The sequence below is a fragment of the Trichogramma pretiosum genome, unplaced genomic scaffold (assembly GCF_000599845.2).
Source record: "Trichogramma pretiosum strain Unisexual culture from Peru unplaced genomic scaffold, Tpre_2.0 scaffold30, whole genome shotgun sequence".
Classification (NCBI taxonomy): Eukaryota; Metazoa; Arthropoda; class Insecta; order Hymenoptera; family Trichogrammatidae; genus Trichogramma; species Trichogramma pretiosum.
Window position 1 is genome coordinate 1,568,523 of NW_019641675.1, and position 18,703 is coordinate 1,587,225.

Below are 18,703 nucleotides of genomic sequence, written 5' to 3' on the forward strand. Positions count from 1 at the left end.
CAATAACTTAAAATAATTTTTCAATTAATTGCTATATACAATTTCAATTACATTTTTGTAATCATAATTACAAGTCTTTGTGTAAGTTCATGTCATACTTGCCTATCAAATAGAAAAAAATCACTTCATCTCATACAATACTTTCATGAATTAAAATATTCTTAATTAATTTTGTCCTCACAATTACAAGAGAATTGTGCAATCACATACATTTGCTTTTCTGTTGAAGAGGTCTAATTTTTCCTTTGGTTATGCAAATGCTACTAATTAATTCTTTACTTTTAATGTGCCTAAAGCATAACATTTATAAATATATTTTTCATGTAATTAACTTTCATATGAAATTTTTCATACTTTTTCTTTTTTAGCAGCGTAAACTATATATACACTCTGGATATTCTTATATATCGAATCTATCAATATATTTAGTTCATGATTTCAAGAAATGGACATTTAGCCCTAAATTTTAAACTACATATGTATATACTACAATATTAAACTTAAATATTGAAAATTATGAATCTATCAGTTAAAAAAAAATTGTATTTGCACTTGACCAAGTTACTTAGTATCACTTGAGGTCTTGAGATGACGTAATCCCAAGCTATCACCCATTTTCACACATTGGAAGACATCACCAACGGATATAGCAATACCATTAGTAGTGTCTAACTTGTATATTACTTCTTTGCTATCACCCACTTGGACACTTTGAAGGCTTTTATCAGAAGATATATTATTGATTTCCAACTTGATTACTGGTTCCTTTGAAACTTGCATTTCTTTATTTTCTTCAGTCTGAATAACAACAGATTTTTCTACAACCGCATTAGAAAATTGTTCAATTTGTCCTTCCACAGATTTTTCTTTAAACAGTTGAATACTTTTTGGATAAGTCGTTTGCTGCAATTTAGGTGTGATGACTAGATAATTGGATACAGTTGATGCTACAGAAGATGGTTTTTTTATAACAGGTGTAACTTTCTGAACGTGAATAGAGCGCAATGAACATGGAGTATTCGATGGTGTTGAGGGCATATTTATCAGTTGCACTGGTGATGATATAAATTGTGAACATGTCGAGCTTCGACTTTCTGGTGAAGTGTCTTCATGCTTCAGTGATTTGATTTCCGATTCAACAAAATCAGTAGCTGACTTATTTAAAATCTCATTCAATGAACGAGATTTTTGAAATAGTCTTTTCTGAGATAAGTCATGTGGTTGGTTCCTACTTCCCAAATCATCATCTATAATATAAGTTGTAATGAAAACCATCGGAGATTTTTTTTAAATAAGATGTTCAATTTTAAATAAGAAATGATTCAATGTTAAATAAGAAATTTACCTGAAGTAAAAAGTTTTCGTTTCTTTGTTTCTGTATAGCTCTCACTTCTGCAAGGTCTAGGATGATTTGATTTAAAAGGCAAGCATGAAAAGGACCTTTTTGGAGTACTTGAGTAAAACGGAGAATGATTGAATCTATTTTGCTCATTTTCACCTAAAAAAAAAAAAAAAAAATACATAACCAGAATTTTCAAATTGTTGCAAGTAAGTTAACATAAAAATAAAAGTTTGGCTATTTCTGAAAAAATTTATGCACAAAAACTTTTTCATTCTTTCTCATAAAAGTGTTCAAAAAATATTTCGTACACTTTTCACTCCTGGAACAGACACTTTGGAAAAATAAACTTAATGTTTCTAGGTACCTGTTTGCAAAGAGTCTAAATCGGGTCCACAGTATCTATAAATTGGCTTTTTTATAGACCAGGCACTGTACATGTCAACTTTTTCGATTAATCCAATTGCAAGTAGAACATTAGCAATATCATAAAGTCTTCTTCCTTTGGATGCTTTAGATTTAGCATTTTGTGAAGAATTTGAAGAATCCAGTAAATCTGATTCATTTATGAGAACTTTAGCTGCTATGTCTAAGTTAATGACTCCATTCTACAAAAATACATTAAAATTATGATTTCCAAAAAAATTACTTTTCATTAATTATGACAGTGAAAAAATTCTTACTTTCATAGATACTAAAAATAGCATGAGGAATTTTCTGCACATTACCCCTAAGCTCTTATCTTCTTTATCATTGTTACTACTCTCTGGAAACTTGAAGTTTACAATTGGACTTTGAGGTACCATGAAATCGTTAGGTGAGAAGTTATTTAACTTGCTATCATTTGATATAAAGGCTCTGTTAACTCTTTGAATCTCCTGGATTTTTTTATCTAAACCTAATCGAATTGCTGATGCTCTTAAAGTAAACAATGTTGAGTGCAAATGAGTTTCCCCATACCAATAATATTTATTTTTACAAGCTCTGGAAGCCATGTCCAAGCTTTCCAAAACATTTATAATGTCATAGAGTCTTCTTTTTTCTGTTTTAAGTTTATCAGTAGTTTCATTCAAACATATTTCGCAGTTTTCGTCCAATTTCAAAGGAAATAAATTTAGGAATCTGTAAAATTGAATATTTACACATTAAAGTTAACTCTGATTAATAATTGTTTTCTTAAAATTTTTCATGACAAATTACTTTTTGCATAACTCTGTGAGTGATTTCTCTTTTCTGGTTTTTTTCACATCTGAACCACAATCAAAGGGCGATGGTGTTTTGTATCCTTCTGCTGGCAACTGATTGCTAGAAGCAGCTGCCTCTGCTAGACATTTTAAATTACTAGTAGGTGAGAATGGAATATTGTTGCCCAGGTCCCTGAAGACAATTCTCTGCTTTTCTGGAGTTTTCAAAAACGCCATGTTTGACTCTGCACAGAATCAAGCACACAAATGATTTTACTCATGAATTTTGGATTGGTAAAAAAATTGCATTGATTGTTAAAAAAAATAAAGCTCTTACCTCCTGCTGCACGACCTGTAGGAAACAAAAGTTTATCTCGGTTTACGACAAGTCTGGGTTACCTATGCCTGCATTTTCCAACACGTGGACGCGAACGAGTCGTATATGGAATACAGCAACAACTCACACGTGTGCCCTTTTGCACCTATACTACTGGGCTAATTAAGATCGTCTCTTGCACTTGTGATCGCCACCAGCAGCGATCGTTCGAGAAAATTGAGTGCAAGTGCAGCTAAGAGTGTCCTGTGTTTTGGGCTCCAACGTGTGCGTTGAAAAAACGACCGAGAGAATCGCGCAGACGGCGGGTGAGTTACGCGCTTAATCGGTCGTACGCGGGCGCGCTACGTGTATGGCTCCACACATGAACACATGTACACAATACACGTTTAACAATTAGCGGGCGAAAGCCTCCCACCGCACGAGTTGTAGTAATGGCGTTTCATCCAATGCGTGGATGACGTGACGCGGCGTCAATTCTACGCGGCAAGATACAAGTTACTTTTCAAATCTAGAAATACTACGGCTCGCGGGGGAGGGGGACAGACGCTATCTATAACTTGTTTTGTTTTCAATGTATAAGGTATATCTTTCGGCGCGATGATTGTGGGATCGAGGAATACGTGTGTATGCAACCCGAGAGCTGTCTCGTGCGTTTGTGAATTAGGTGTGCCTGGCTATTTAAAATTCTGGCGGGTTCACGCGATTTCCTAGAATTTACTTACACGAGTACACATTTACATGTGCCGACTGCCTAGGCCTCGCGTTCTATCGCATTTTTCGAATTTAAAATTTGAAAGAATGAATGTTTACTGAATCTCTGGCTACGGTATTAGATACGTTTTATCATGGGTATTGAGCGACTTTAAATTGTATTGCGAAAGTTGCAATATTTTTTCAAATAAACGATAAAAACTTTAAAACCCATCCTTGGTAAAAAACCATTAATCAATTTAAGTAATATATCTGTAATCAACAGTCACTAATCGGTTATCAGCCACTTTTGTAAAAATATGAATAGAATTTAGCGTCGAAGTTTGGGCACCTATGCTTAATGCCAGTGCGGCCCACTCGTGCACTTGTCTCGCTCCTGCCGGCGAAGTAGAGGCGGGCCGCGGAAGGCCCCCGATCGAGCTGACGCTGGCTGCTGGCACAAGGCATTGTAAGTTGTAACAGTCGTCGGCGTCGGTTTCATTTTTCACCACGCGTGGCGTCTCAATCTCGAATTTCCCGTACCTACTAGTTACTACCTTTAGACTTTTAGAGATCCGCGCTTTTGTATAGTGTGCTGTGTGTGTTTACCGCCAGTGCGCTGAACAAAAGCAGGTTAACTCAAACTAAAATTTGTAGTTGACCTTTATAAGTAAGGGTTTATTTTAGGTCTACTGTAGGAAGATCAACAACTTTGAACACAATGAACGGTAAGAATTCAACAGAATAATTCAATCTTTAGTATAACCAAAGTTTTGACAACGTTAGATTATCAAAATGTACCTGTTTTTACTATATAATCAGTTACAGAACCATAACCCTGCCATCAAAACATTGCTGTTTATAATGTTTATTCCATATAAATCCCTTACGTTATTGTAACAATAATTACTACATTAAGCACTTAAATTAAAATATCTAAACCTGATTATATAATTCTTGCTTTTTCTATTCAGGAGAAACTGATGATCAACAGCGTATGCGATTCCAGGTGGAATTGGAATTTGTGCAATGTCTAGCTAATCCTAATTATTTAAACTGTAAGAATTGTAATGATAGTATTTTATTGCTCCTTTAAAACACGTGAAATTACCAAAAAATACTTTTTTAGTTCTAGCTCAGCGTGGTTACTTCAAGGATCCCACTTTTATCAATTATCTAAAGTACTTGCTTTATTGGAAAGAGCCAGATTATGCCAAATATTTAAAGTATCCTATGTGTTTATACTTCCTTGACTTGTTGCAACATGAACACTTCAGACGAGAGCTTGCTAATTCTCAGTGTACCAAGTTTATCGATGACCAACAGATACTCCTTTGGCAGCATTACACCAGAAGACGCACCAGATTGTTGCAAACAGCTCACGAATCGGTTCAGCAACATCCACAACAGAATAATGGAATCGCTCAACCAAAGGTACTCTAACGCGAACCATTGGTTAAAAAAGTCTGATATGCATTATCTTGTATAGTGCTTAACTAATGATGTAAGATACACATTTTTTTAAGATAGGCATTATTTTGTTCCTAAGTGTAAATGACTAGTTGCCGTTATAAAATGATATTGTGATAGTTCACTCATACAGAAATTTTCTTTGTACAATTATCATTACTTTGCTTCAAACATTTGCCTGATTGTACAGTTTTCAAGGTATTTTAGTTATGGAAAATGTTCATTTATATTATTTCTTTCATACATTCATATGCACTTGAATGCATACTAACATTTTTATGTTCATTAAGAATCGAAAACTATTTTTTGTTAACTTAACTTAATTTAAACTATAATTACTTATTATTGTTTAATTTAACTTGAGATAAATTAAATTAATCAATCTAAAACTACTGCTTATGATTCAGAACCTATTTTATTTGACTTATAAAAATCAAAGTGATACTAGAAACGGCGTTTTAAGAAGCGCAGAATTAAAAAATGTTAATAAATGACATCTTACATTTCATACAAAGTTGAAAGAAGGGGTGTAAGGATGGAAGAGCTTATTTTTGTTAAAACAAACTTTGTATGTTAATAAATCTCAGTATTATATTGAAATCGTTCGATCATTTATTTCAAGACACATTAATTAATCTTATTATTATTATTATAATACACAGTTAAATTGTTAAAAGTCTATAGTGTATATGTTTGTACACTTCAGTTTCTCAACTGTTTATCGTTCATTCGTTTATATTATTGTGTCATAATATTATATTTACAGTTCGTTATTTAAAAGAAATACTTTTCAGAGTCAATTATTATTATATTATATCATAACATAAATCTCAAGATAAAAATTCGTTACGTCAAGCACACACCTGGCTTGACACATCGCTCGCGTCTCTGTCATCATTACTATTTAATACTTATTCTAAAAAGCAGGTGCGATAATTTAAACGGGACTGTCTTCCCCGCTGGTTGGTGGTGATGCTGCTGCTGCTGCTGCTGCTGCTGTTCCAGACTGTACCTCTTCCCGTTGCTCGTCTTCGCTGAACACTACCTCGTCGCTCGCGGCAACGTTCGCCGTTTCGTCGTTCAGTTCGGAGTCCTTGTTCATGTTGAAGGGGGTGACGTCTTCCTTCAGCAAATCCATCAAGATCATGTCGCCGGTCTCGGGCATGTGGGCCGCGCAGTAGAGAGCGCCGAGGCTTAATATTCCCACGACGACCATCGGCAAGTGCTGCGCATACGACAATCGCGAAAATCGTATTAGAGAGCAAAGTAAAAAAGCAAGCGAAGAAAGCAAAGAGAGTCGAGTGATACTCACGGTTTCGATTTTGGCGCTGGTTCCGAGTGCAGTGGTGGCGAATCCGCCCAATATCTGGAAGAATATGCAGAATCCCAGACCGGTGCCACGCATGATCGTGGGGAAGATCTCTATGGTCATGATGCGTAAGAGGTAGAAGACCGCTACGTTGGCGAGTTTTCCAGCATGGGCCAAGATAACTTTGAGTATTGCTGAAAAAAAAGCACAGGACAAATGATATAGCTTCCTGTGAAATGACGAAAAAACGATCCCCCAAGCTTCTCTCTTACCGAAGGTGTCTTTGGGCGTCGCCGCGAGGCTTCCCAACACGAGGACGGCGCCACCGGCCAGGATCTGGGCGTATATCAGCGGCTGAACTCGGCGCTTTCGGTTGACGAGGCAGTGCATTAAGAAGCAGACGGCGATCTCGAAGGCACCGGAGAGCGCGACGTTCCAGTGTCGGCTCTCGGTGAGTCTGCCCGAGGGCGTCACCACGAGCGAGTGATAGACCATGGCGGAGGTGAACCACAGGCACATCAGATTGTTGCGTGCCTGGCGCGTGAAGGCGTCGCCCGGAAAGACGAGTCTGGCCAGATTGAGCTTGATGCCGGGATAGTGGTTGATGTTGAAGTTGGCCATGCCCTTGGGCACGAGCTCGCCCTCGGCGTTGCGCTCCATCTCGGCGGTGGGATTCTCCACGTCGACGTTGCGGCTCATCGCGCCGTACGCGGCGAACTCGGCGGTGCTGGCTTGGCGCTGCTCGACGGGGACGGCGTCCGGGGGCAGAAGTCGTTCCAGGTCAGCGGGCAGAGGTCCTCGGCCGCCACCGCCGCTCTGGTGAACCATCGAGTCGCACGTCTCGAGGGATTGGTCGCTCATGCTCGTTGGCATCTGGCCCTGTTGCTGCTGCGCGCCACCCACCTGCTCCGTCGAAGGTGCGTTGGAGATGTTGCGCTGTCTGCCGAGCCTCTCGAAGCTCGACTCCGAATCGGTCGACAGGACGCGGCGCTCGAACATTTTGCGCAGCATCGAGCCGGCTCTCGCTCCTCGGGTTATCGACACCGCGTCGTCGCTCTCGGTGTGCGACGAGTCGCGACTGAAGCGGCTCGTTCGGCTCGCGGCCGTCCAGTAGGTCGAGCTGCCGGTGCTGCCCTTGGAAGATTGTCTGGACACGTCGCCGGGGGTGGCGACGCCGCTGTTGGTGCTGCCCTTGGACGCTTGTCTGGAGACGTCGCCGGGCGTGGCGACACCGCTGGCTTCTCCTGATTCACCGATTTGGCTCATCGCCGGTCGCTCCGACATCGCGTTACGGGTCGAAACCTCGGACACGGTCGACAGATTCGAGGGCTCCAGCCGCGTTTTCATGTCCTCCTCTCTCTTGCCCAAGTTCTCGGCGGTCAAGACTCTGGGCACGCGTTGGAGGCGTTGCGGCCTTCCTCGCCTCTGTTGCTCCGTCTGCTCGGCCGAGACGTCTTGGTCGTCGTTGGCCGCCTGGCCTTCGTCATCGGCAGCAGCGACCTCGGCGGCGGCGGCGGCGGCCGGCGATCTTCTGTCGTTCTTGATCTTGTGAATGTTGCAGATACGGTCGGCCTTGGTCACGTTGTCGACGGTGTAGAGGTATCTCGGCGATTCGTGCATGAACACCATGAACGAGATGGCGCCGATTGCGGTGATGGCGGTCGCCGCGAGCACGTCGCCCTTCCAGTGGCCGATCTCCCAGTCGATCAGGGACATGAGGCAGAAGCCGAGCGCCCGCGCGCACAGTAGACTGGTGGACGCTCGCGTGCGCAATCGTTTGGGCATCAGCTCCAAACCGAGCACGTAGGTACCGATCTCTATGCCTTGCACCGACAGGCCTTGCATGAAGCGCATGAACATGTAAATCTCTATCGACTGTGGAGTGGTAACGAGAAAACAAAGAAAAACATATATCGCAACGATTCGAAGCGCCTCGAAGATGCGTATAGTATCGGAGCTAGCTTACGAATGTCGTCATGTATGCGATACCGAAGACCATCGTCATTATGAGACAGATGGTCGTGGAGTATTTGCGGCCCACCCTGTCGACTATCGGAGCCATAATCACAGCACCGACCATCAGTCCAGCAAGGTAGATCCAGCTCATCCAATTGGTCATGCCCCTCTTGTCGCAGATCAGCTCGTAGTCCGTCGCGACCGTCACCAGTTGACTCGAGTTCGGCGTGAACTCGCGAACCGTGCAGTTTTCGGAGCAGGCATCGACGGGCCAGTGATTCGCCAGCAAGTTGGTTCTCTGCAATTGACAAACGCACGATTTTTTTGCGTAATCTTTCGACATTTTTCGAAGCGAGATCGGTATACGAGCGCGTCATGTCGATCGAACGCGCGCGATGCAAAAGAATAACGAGCCTTATGTATATCAGTCAGTGAGCGATTGACGAGTCGGGTCACACACACACACGCGCGCGTACTCGGCCGATTGGAATTCGGTGCGACGGCCCCCCCTTGCGCCTCCCTCGATTCGTCCATCGCGCGCATACCGATCACCGTCGTTGCGCCGCGAGACTCTTTGCGTCGCGACGCGCGAAAGACGAGAAAGAAAAAAATAGCGATGATACCGATCGAGATTGAAAATTCATGGTAACGCGCGCCCATACGTACGAGTAAGTGTCGTGTGTAACACGCGCTCGAGCGTCTGCGTCGAGCGAATATAAATGTCGAATTTACTAACAGAGTGACGAGAAAATGTTTATAATTTTACAAGTCGTCAAACCGACGACGAGACACGATTCATTAACATACACACATCTATGTGTACACACACGCGCACTTAGCGAGATAGCTACTTATTTCGCGCGATTCCCAACGTGCGTATTACGTAAATAAAGCGAGATTACGAGCGCGCCGGCAGATCCGATGTAATTATTTTTCACCGATTTCGCGAAAAATAATACTCTGTTTATTGTCGTTATTATTTCGGCTGCTGTTTGTCGCGCTGTTGCGACTCGTCGTATCGCGCGTCTTTAAGGAGGTAAAGAAAATAAAATTTGAGTAATTAAAAAAATAAAATTACCGTGCACTCGACCGGCGGTGTGTATCTGGCGAAGATGCCGAACGAGTGGCTCATTCCGACGCCGATAAAATTGATCGCCAGTATCGCGAAGCAGAAGACGGTGTATCGGCCGATCGCGATGTCCTCGGCCCTTATAGACGGTGCCATCTTGCTACCAGTTCCTTCACTCTCTCTTCTTTTAACGAACGATTTCTTCTTTACTCTTTTACTCGCGTGGATTATTAGCGTCAATTAATTTAAAAAAACGAGCAGCAGCAGCAGCAGTCCTATTTGTATTGACGAGAGGATGATTGACGTGACTGGTCCTTTCGGGCCCGAGGTAGTATCGACACAGAGCCGGGATCGAGTCGCAGAGACATTGGCAAGCCCCCTCGAATTTTCACTCTGCTCGGCTGAACTAATCGTCTCGCTGTCTCTCTTTATCTTGTATTAGTCGAAAATCGGTCGTTTTTGATTCGCTGAGATCGATGCCGAGCACACCGACGAACACACAACGACACGCACGATTTGGGGCGAAATCGCGCGCGCAAAATTACTCTGTCTTCTCACACACACTCGCACAAAAAGAAACAATAACACCGACGAATCTTGATGCAAGAAATTTACGAGTATAGCTATTGTGTGAAAAATCAAAATACACATACAAGTAGACAAAATTTCTGCTGTCATAAACGAGCGTAAAAATAGTAATATTATAATCCGTCGTTATTAACCGGGTGAGCTATGAGAATTGCGCGCAGCGCCTATGCAAGCCGAACCGAGACTGCAGCAGTCGTCTGGAAAAACTTTTGACTCGGCGTGCGGCACCTCGTGCGCTTCTCTCTCTCTCTTTCTCTCTTTTTCTCGGATTGGAGGAGCTGTGCGAAGCGCAGCAGCTAAAACGCACGTATATTTATGATATATGCGCGCACCGAGTGTCCTGCTGTTAGGAGGACTCCGTGTACTGCGATGCGAGCGCAGTACGTCACAAACTCATATACCGATATCTATCGGCATTACCGGTACTTGGAAAGAAAAAAAGTATATATGTATGCTACGAGTGTCCTCTCGGCGTCGTATGGCAAACGTACGTCTCCCTCTTTTTCTCGGCAATCGTGATTTCATTATATGTATCCATTGGCGAGATCCTTTGGTGCAGAGATGCACGTAGAGAAGAAAATCTATGTGAAATTGTTAGATAAACGTAATTTAGAAAATCCTTTATCTAGCTAATCCCCGTGTCTGTCCCTCGACGAGACTTCCTACATGCCACGCAAAAATCATCAGCTGTTACCGATCGATCGAGATTTTCCCAACGAAAATACAAAACCATCCGCAGAAATTCTCTACATCGACCACGATATACACTCCTCGTAAGTTCGAACGGTGCACGTTGTGTACATGTTTACACGCTCGATCTCTCTCATGGACGTACGCGATTTCGTCACAATAATGATCTAACTATTTTATAATGCCGATCTCGATACATAGCCGTACCATATAGTGCGCGCGTAATAGATATATATGTATGCGCGCCAACTACGCGGCGACTAGATGCGGCACACACACACACACACACACTCGTGCGACTGCAGTCCAATTGTCAATGTAAATGCGCTATACGTGCCTAGCCTCACGATAACATGTGTGTGCGGCATTAATAGAGATCGATGAAAAATATTTAGTTGTAAAGTCGCGCGTATATAACATCGATCGAGATTCGATAAAGGAGCGAGAGCAGCATGAAAGGACCGGGTGCAAATGTGCAATATCGATCGATCGTGAGAACAGCGGCTGTGTAAATCGGTTTGATTTAATTCTTTTTTTTTACGAATATGATCGACATCATGATGTCATATAACCACGTGCGAACTGTAATAGAAAATTATCGATATACGTAGATGGTGTATTTTTCAATCTACTGCCCATGTATACATCAAGGGCATCGCTGATGCATAATATCTTCGACAAAAAATTGTGTCACCAGCAACACGTATACGCGCACCAGCAAACGTAATTGCAAAAAATCAGGCGCCGCAAAATAATTGTAGCGTAAAATTTTTGTTCTCGCGGCAAAAAGATATCGACACGATCGCGACGGAAGACGATCGAGCTTCCGACTTACGCGCGAGGATATACGTGACGAGCCAATCGCTGCTGCCTGCGAGACGCGATCGCGTCCTTGAAAATCGGCAAACGAGCGAATAGCGCGCGGGGTAGGTGCATCACACGGTATATATAGAAAGTCATCTATCGACGAGCCTCGCCTTTTACAGCGAGTTTATACATCGTACCAAGGCGCAACTTGAAATTTTGTGACGCGCGCGCCCGCCCGCGCTCGGAAGGGCTGATCGGTAAGAGGCCGCCTATAAATGCATTATCGTGGACGCGCGACAAGCCACGTGGCGCGATTGCGACTCGCGAGGAGGAGGGCCTTTTACCGCGCGCGTGCGTATTTCCTCCTCCGTTTCTGGAACTGCTTGGCTATTCCTCGATCGTCGCGTCCGGTATATATGCGCGCGCCTCGGCAGCATATACGCACGACGATATTATATCCTGTCTCGTGGGCATACTTTTTTGCGTCAATGGTACTTTTGAGGTAATAATATCGATCGAATCTACCGGGCTCGATCCACTGACGTTGGAAGAGCGAGAGGCGCGCGAGACCAAAATTTAATTATCTCTATCACAAACTATGCCATACGATCGAAATCTCGGCTTGCGTTTACCGAGACATGATATTATTTTACCGAAGAACTTGGACGTATCCCCAGATAAAGGAGCTTCGCAAAGTGCCGGTTCGCGTAAAATCTGCATACTTACACGCGCGCACACGTGCAGCGGGCAACTTCACTTTTCAAGCGAGTTCGCCATGTATTACGCTATTCACTACGTGTTTGCATAGACAAAAGTGCATTACGAGTAGAAAAATACCTTCTCTCGCGACGGGATAAACATTTCTACGCGCACGTGTGCGATAGGCCGGCTCTGCTGCTGCTTTAACGATGTATTTATTTATTACACGCTCGTTTATCATTGGTCAAAGGAATTTTAAGTGTCGACCGGGAAACTAAGTATGCGAAAAAAAATGTGACTTTATATACGATAATGCGTTGTTGAGAGCTATAAGCTCGTCCTTTATCTCTACACAAAAGTGTATTAGGCGATTATTTTCGGAGAGAATTGATCTACTCGAACTAATCTTCGACGGAGCTGAGTCAGGAATTATATACAAAAGGATTTGTCACGATGCATTTTATCATCAATTTTTCGACGACAACAATATCAATCGCTGCTTCTTGCTGCGATAGAGATACATGAAAGAGACGGAACACATCTTACAAAATTATCGTAATTTTTAAAGCTTTTTCAGCTTAGGAGTCATACGTGAAAACTCAGAGTCCATGAATTAAAATGTTTATGGTGACAAGCTTGAAATACAAAGAGGATAATTGTAAGAATCGTATGCAATTATAAACGATGAATTGTTTGGTAAAAATAATCATCTCGTCCTGTTTTTTTTTTTTTCGAAACCAACCGGATCATTCCCAACTGGTTTTGAGTCGTAAAAAAAATATTCTATTTTTAAAGTGCCGTATACATTGTATGAAAATTCGCAGCGGCGCACTTATTTACCGTTAAGCCGCGCTCGGTGCTGTGCACGCGCGGACGAGCTCGCGCCGCCCGTGAATTGTGTGCAGCCCGTGTACGTCCGAAAGGCGTCGTCGCGTGACTTTTGCGTTCGAACCTTTTTCTCTCTCTCTATCCGTTTCTTTCCTTGTTATTGCTCACCTCTTCGAGCATCGTTTAATGTCACATATAGCATGAGCATTGCTTTCTCTTTCTCACTCCTCTTCTTTCTTTCCTTCTTTCTTTCTCTCTACCTCCTGTTTGCGCCTCGCGCTCGAGTCAATGGGGAAATGAGAGGAGCGAAAAAAAAAAAAAAAACTGGAATGGACACGCGTGAAAGAGTACAGTAGTAGTCGGTACGTGCAATCAGCAAGTGTACGACGACGCCGAGACATTATATTATACCATCCGTGGCAGTCGTTGAGTTGCGTTCGAACGACGACGTACAAATATACGATGCTACTCGGCGCTACGTGCGCATTACGCGGCGTTACCGATTTCTGAAGTGAAAATATCGCGCAAGTCTCATATATAGTTGCGAGTGACGGATTATCACTTGGGAAGATAGTAACAACGTCGAAGACTCAAGATGATCTCGAGAGTCAGAATCATCGGCTGCATTGTTTTTGTCCTCGGTGTGAGTATGCAAATTTTTCTTAAATGCACTGCGCTTCTATAGATTTTTTTTTCACATCACGAACTTTCTTTGCGATCTAAATGTTACAATTTGTACTAATAAATGCTTTTATTGATATCGCGAACGTTATGACTACGATCGAGTGACTGCATATAGAGCAGGCGGAAATTTAGCGCGAGTGCAAGTGTCGTTCGTTAGTAATACGCGACGTTCCTTGCTCCATCCAGGCGTAAAAAAAGTACGGAATTAGAATGGAGTTTCACTTCCGAATTACGTATTCACGTTACTAATACGAATTCCCTACATCGATTCGACCGTTACAGCATACTCTCTCTTATTTTTCTAAAAATTTCCTAAAAATAATGTAACATTTTTTACAGTTGACGTGCGCTACGACGACGTCCGCCGTGGGCAGCAGTAGAGAATCCTCGACCGCCGTGCAAGCCAAGGAGACGAACTCGTTCGACTTCGTGCGACTGCTGATAATGAGGATGATCTACGGGATCGCCTCGATGATGGGCTACGGCGAGCAGGTCTCGGAATTCTTCGGTGGCATACTGGTGCCTCCGGGCGCCGAGGATCAGGAGGACGATTTCGACTTCCTGCCGGATTTCTTCTGAAGAGAAATATATAATGTAAACACACGCGTATAGTAGCCTAGATTTCTCCGACGAAAATTGACGATTGAATTAGTGCTCGCGCACGAAAGCTAAAAAGAGAGAGAGAAAAATTAGGATGCGAGTTCTATCCTCGATTTTTTTTACATTTCGGGCTTCGTAATAACGGCTGTTGCGATGCCCGGTGTACCGTTAATTTATAGAGAAGTGCTTTTTTTGTCGCGCAGGAATCAAAAAATTTTCGATTCATCCGAGTAGCGACACAGCGATGCTATGCTGCTTTTCAATCGTTTAGATAGTAAACCGTTATTATTATAAAAGTATGTATCCGCAATGATGCCTATGAGTATTGAATTAATATTATTGTATTTAAATACGTATAGTAGCCGATGGCTATTTTGAACATATTGTCGAAGTCGTCGTCACAAATTGTTACCGAAAATAATTGTAAATATTATTGTTTTTCATTCGTACATCCGCGTTGTATAAAATAACTCGTACTACATATTATAATACAAAGAAACGCAAACATGGATTTTACTTAATTTTTTCCCCCTGATTTCTATTCTACGTATCCATATAAGCGCGCTCGCTGCATTTGGCGATTCCGTTATTACCCATGTATCGTGCATAAAAGTACAATAAATACGCACGCAAAATTAGCCACATGGTCGGTATGTCGCATTTAATTCGCGCTCGTGTGTGTATACACAAATTAATAAAAGCTCGGCTCGTATATTAGCGCTAAATTGAAACACGAAGATGCGTATTGAATACACACAGTACACACAACTGCGGCGATCGGCCGATAACGGTATAACGAGCGGCGCGACGACAGCACGTTAGCCACCTGTATATATAATAATAATGCGCGTGTCCGCACCAACCGCGGCATGCATGCATGTGCGCGGTATAAGGTCAGCGAAAATACGCGCGCGCGACCTTTCAACGAATCGCAAACTCGTACGATACTTTAACAGGTGTACGCGCGTGACACCCATTTTCTAATCTTTTATGAGATATCATCGCGAATTATGACCGTTGCGAGCGCGTATACACAGAGGTGTGCGCGGATGGATAGGCACATTTAGATGGTGTTTATGCGGTTCGCTTTCTTCGAGTAGAGAGTTTTCTCGCGCGCGAGCTCGCGTCGAATGCTGGAATTCGTTACGATGGACAATCGTAAACGTTAGTCGCTCGTAGTAATAATCGCCGAAAATTCAATTGAGTTGGTTTTATTTTGACCAAAATAAATTTTTATCTGTCTCTCATTTGATGCGGAGATACAAGATATTTACATGATTATCGTTGCATAAAAAAATCAATAAACTAATCAGTCTCTCGTTCGTTTACAAACTTAAATGCTAATCGTATGTACAATGAAACGATATTACATCAATCGTCGCTCTGATAATCGTCGTCTTCCTCGCTAGACGACGAGGACGAGCCTGACTCATCGACGTCGGCGTCGATGTGCAGATTGCAACCGATCTTCTTTCTGATCAAATCGCCCCAGAGCAGGTCGGTGGCGCAAATCGGGCAGGAGCCCTCCACCGGCAGTATGTCGCCGCTCTCCTTGCAAAACAGTTTGGCCAAGCAGACGAGATGCGCGACCAGGGCGCAGTCCGGCTTGATGCAGTTCACGCGATGATCCGGCACCACGGGTTCCGAGCACAGCGAGCACTGCTCCATTTTTTCCTCCCTCTCTTCTTCCTGGATTCTCGGTTCCTCGTTTTTCTTGGCGCGTCGTTTACCCTCTTTGGCCTTGTCATTACTCGTCGTCGTCGTCGTCGTCTTCTTCTTCCTCGAGGTGACTTTGCCGTAGGTGATGGGCATGTGGAGCGGCGGCGTGAGGTGCGTCGAGTATTTTTGGCCGAATTCGTCGTCGAGCCAGCGCACCGTCAGCGGCAGCTTGTTCCAGGGTCCGCAGTTGAGCATCGCCGAGCAGACCTCCAGCAGGTAGTCGAACGTCTTCTGGCGCGCTCGCTTCTTGCCCACGTGCTTGAGCCGACGACTCAGTTGAGGATGCTGCCAGGCCCATTCGAACTTTATAACGAACGATAAAAAGTAGAAAAATATAAAAAAGCTCGTGTTCAAGTTATCGTTAGTTAATAGTTCGGATAAATTACCCGCAAGGCAGATGTAGAATTTGGAAATCCATGAATGATCAATACCATTTCCCTGCACACATACACGCACAATAATAAATAAAACTTAAAAAAAAGTCATTTTGACATTGTGATTGAATCAGCAAAAGGTTAGGTGTACATGTCTCTTACCATGGGCCACGATTGCTCGTTCGCCAGGCGCCGCCGAATTTCTGGCCGGCATTGTGCTGGTTGATGCGCCGTCTCGGGTCGACCGTGTAGCCGATGTACGTCCTGCCCTTGTACTTGGGATTCTTGCAGTAGAGCAGGTAGACGCCGAAAAAGTGCTCGACCACTTGTGGCTCGTTGGCCATTATCTGCGCTCGTGCACAGCTGCAGCTTTGCTCCGTTTTTTAAGCACTTCGATGTTTATAAACAATTCTCAACTGTCACGCTGCGCGACTGTTACGCATCATCGTGTGTATACCGGCGACTCCGAAATTTGCAATCTGACGGCATGTCCGAGCGCTATGTGGTCTGCTTGTTTATAAAGTGACAGCAGCGCCGCCAGCGGTATTTTTTATTTTGAAAATGAAGGTGCACCGCAGCAGCCGAGTCACCTTTCAACTTTGTCGCGCGCCGCTGCGGCGAGTGCAGCCGAACTCGCTAGGCGCAGGGGAGATCACATCTTGGGGTGCGCGTGCACTCGCTTCTACACTTCTATGATGATATTTGTGGTGCACACGAGTACGGCTGCACTCGAGACAGCACCGAGTAGTGCTGCTGCGCTGCGCAAGTCTCTCCCTCCTGAACCCATCGATAGGACAATAGCAGCGTGTTTATTTCTTACTCGTCTCGTGCGTGTGCACTTTATACGTAGAATGTATAGTTAGCTAAAAGATAGCCACCGCGAGCGAGCGTTAATAACTCGTGTTATACAAAGTTGTCGCGTTGCGAAATTATTACACCGCTAGGAATAATTTTAATTTAATAATTGTATTACGTTTTTTTCTTTTCTTTCTTTCCTTTGAATCGATCGTCCTAAGATTATAATTTATTCTTTCTCGCGCCTGTAATCGCGCACGAATTCTCATTATTACGGTAAATATATTTGACACAGTGATGCTATTATGTACACATAATTCACGATACAGAGTCTCTCGCTCTAGAAGCTTTACGCGAGCAGTAGATCGTCCGACTTTCGAGTGGATAGAAGTGCGAATATTGTTTTTGGAGCGTCGGCTAGAAAACGAACAAAAGTTATCCGTGAAAACAACGCCATAAATTTATTTACGATTAAATAACCAACTTGCACTCATAACTCGAGGAATTTCGTAACATCAGGCTGCTGCTGTCGTCGCTGTTGGTGCAGTGTCGAGACAACGTGCACGGAGTCAAGGTACGATTATATATGAGTCACGTATATCTATAACTTTATCGTACCTTAGTGGTAGTATACACATTGTGTCGAGTGCGCGTGTACCCAAATCTCGTTCTACTGCCCCATGTGAAGTGCATTGAAGCACGACGACCGATGATTCAAAAATTTTTATACGCGAATGAATTGTGGCCAATGAGCTATTTATCGGAGTTTTTTCGCATGTGAAATTGAGAACGAACAAGAAAAAATTACAAGATATTTTCTTTTCGCAGATGAAGAATAGTAATTGCTCGTAACTTTGATCACGAGGCATCGAATTATCATAATTAATCAACGGAATACGTAACGGAATAAGGCGCTGGTGGTGAGACACAACTTCTATGCTCTTATTTCTCGAAATGATTTTTTTTCCTCATACTTTCCTTTCTAATTCCAACCATCCTGATTCGATAAAGTTACAAGGACGATGTCTCAATGGAGTCAGAACAAGAACGGCCAGTCAGCTGCAGCCTGCAACGCGGCATCGTCGAAGGCAGCTTACGCGGTCGTCACGACTCAGCCCAAGAGCAATTCTTGCTTCGGCAGTCAGAGCTCCAACAGCTTCAGCGAGAGCAAATCGCTCCTCGCCACGAATAATCAATCGTCTTCCGGCAATAGCAAGCCGATACTGAGCAGCTCGAAGAATCGCGCGAGCCCGAGCAGCTCGAGGCATTTGTTTAAAATGGGCAGTTGTTGCAAGTCGACGGGTTGGTGCTCCGACGACAGTGACTATTTGTGATGAGGCTATCTACGCGCGAGGATGGGGTCGCACTTGCTGGAATGTACAATATCTTCTATAATGACACTTTTTTGTATTAGTTTTTAAATGAAGAAGTTGTGATTATCTGGCTTGTTTTGTAAAAAAAGCGATGTTGTGGTATTTTAGTAGTGAGATAATATACAAGATTTCTTATATTTTTTCAAATATTTTCGTGTTTATTGAAAATTAATCCTTTTTGTTTAAGTTAGA

General features: G+C 43.2%; 5 protein-coding genes and 1 long non-coding RNA gene across 7 annotated transcripts; 3 read left to right on the plus strand and 3 right to left on the minus strand.

The window, feature by feature from the left end:
* Positions 1 to 17: 17 nt before the first annotated feature.
* LOC106653072 (transcription factor E2F8-like) lies at positions 18 to 3,341 on the minus strand. Its single transcript, XM_014372311.2, has 6 exons — positions 2,861 to 3,341; positions 2,540 to 2,768; positions 2,023 to 2,461; positions 1,707 to 1,947; positions 1,346 to 1,498; positions 18 to 1,247 (listed from the first exon to the last, which is right to left on the minus strand). Exons 2-6 carry the CDS (start codon positions 2,758 to 2,760, stop codon positions 562 to 564), a joined length of 1,740 nt encoding a protein of 579 aa, XP_014227797.1. The 5' UTR covers positions 2,761 to 2,768; positions 2,861 to 3,341; the 3' UTR covers positions 18 to 561.
* A 764-nt stretch (positions 3,342 to 4,105) lies between these two features.
* LOC106653270 (mediator of RNA polymerase II transcription subunit 31-A) lies at positions 4,106 to 5,620 on the plus strand. The gene is made up of 3 exons (XM_014372670.2): positions 4,106 to 4,278; positions 4,525 to 4,608; positions 4,680 to 5,620. Exons 1-3 carry the CDS (start codon positions 4,272 to 4,274, stop codon positions 4,991 to 4,993), a joined length of 405 nt encoding a protein of 134 aa, XP_014228156.1. The 5' UTR covers positions 4,106 to 4,271; the 3' UTR covers positions 4,994 to 5,620.
* On the minus strand, positions 5,610 to 9,724 carry LOC106653269. The gene is made up of 5 exons (XM_014372669.2): positions 9,364 to 9,724; positions 8,296 to 8,583; positions 6,602 to 8,204; positions 6,333 to 6,523; positions 5,610 to 6,245 (listed from the first exon to the last, which is right to left on the minus strand). Exons 1-5 carry the CDS (start codon positions 9,508 to 9,510, stop codon positions 5,958 to 5,960), a joined length of 2,517 nt encoding a protein of 838 aa, XP_014228155.1. The 5' UTR covers positions 9,511 to 9,724; the 3' UTR covers positions 5,610 to 5,957.
* Positions 9,725 to 13,521: 3,797 nt separating this feature from the next.
* Positions 13,522 to 14,318, plus strand: LOC106653089. Its single transcript, XM_014372342.2, has 2 exons — positions 13,522 to 13,609; positions 13,990 to 14,318. Exons 1-2 carry the CDS (start codon positions 13,562 to 13,564, stop codon positions 14,227 to 14,229), a joined length of 288 nt encoding a protein of 95 aa, XP_014227828.1. The 5' UTR covers positions 13,522 to 13,561; the 3' UTR covers positions 14,230 to 14,318.
* LOC106653088 (structure-specific endonuclease subunit slx1) lies at positions 14,154 to 16,974 on the minus strand. Of its 2 annotated transcripts, XM_014372341.2 has the most exons (4): positions 16,506 to 16,974; positions 16,356 to 16,407; positions 15,621 to 16,272; positions 14,154 to 14,225 (listed from the first exon to the last, which is right to left on the minus strand). In XM_014372341.2, exons 1-3 carry the CDS (start codon positions 16,685 to 16,687, stop codon positions 15,622 to 15,624), a joined length of 885 nt encoding a protein of 294 aa, XP_014227827.1. In that variant the 5' UTR covers positions 16,688 to 16,974; the 3' UTR covers positions 14,154 to 14,225; position 15,621. The 2 variants fall into 2 exon arrangements, with proteins under 2 accessions (XP_014227827.1, XP_014227826.1); XM_014372340.1 differs by lacking the exon at positions 14,154 to 14,225 and having other exon boundaries at positions 15,446 to 16,272.
* A 119-nt stretch (positions 16,975 to 17,093) lies between these two features.
* Positions 17,094 to 18,556, plus strand: LOC106653224. The gene is made up of 3 exons (XR_001339407.2): positions 17,094 to 17,712; positions 17,967 to 18,058; positions 18,150 to 18,556. It is a non-coding gene; the product is annotated as an uncharacterized LOC106653224 (long non-coding RNA).
* The last annotated feature ends 147 nt before the right edge of the window (positions 18,557 to 18,703 follow it).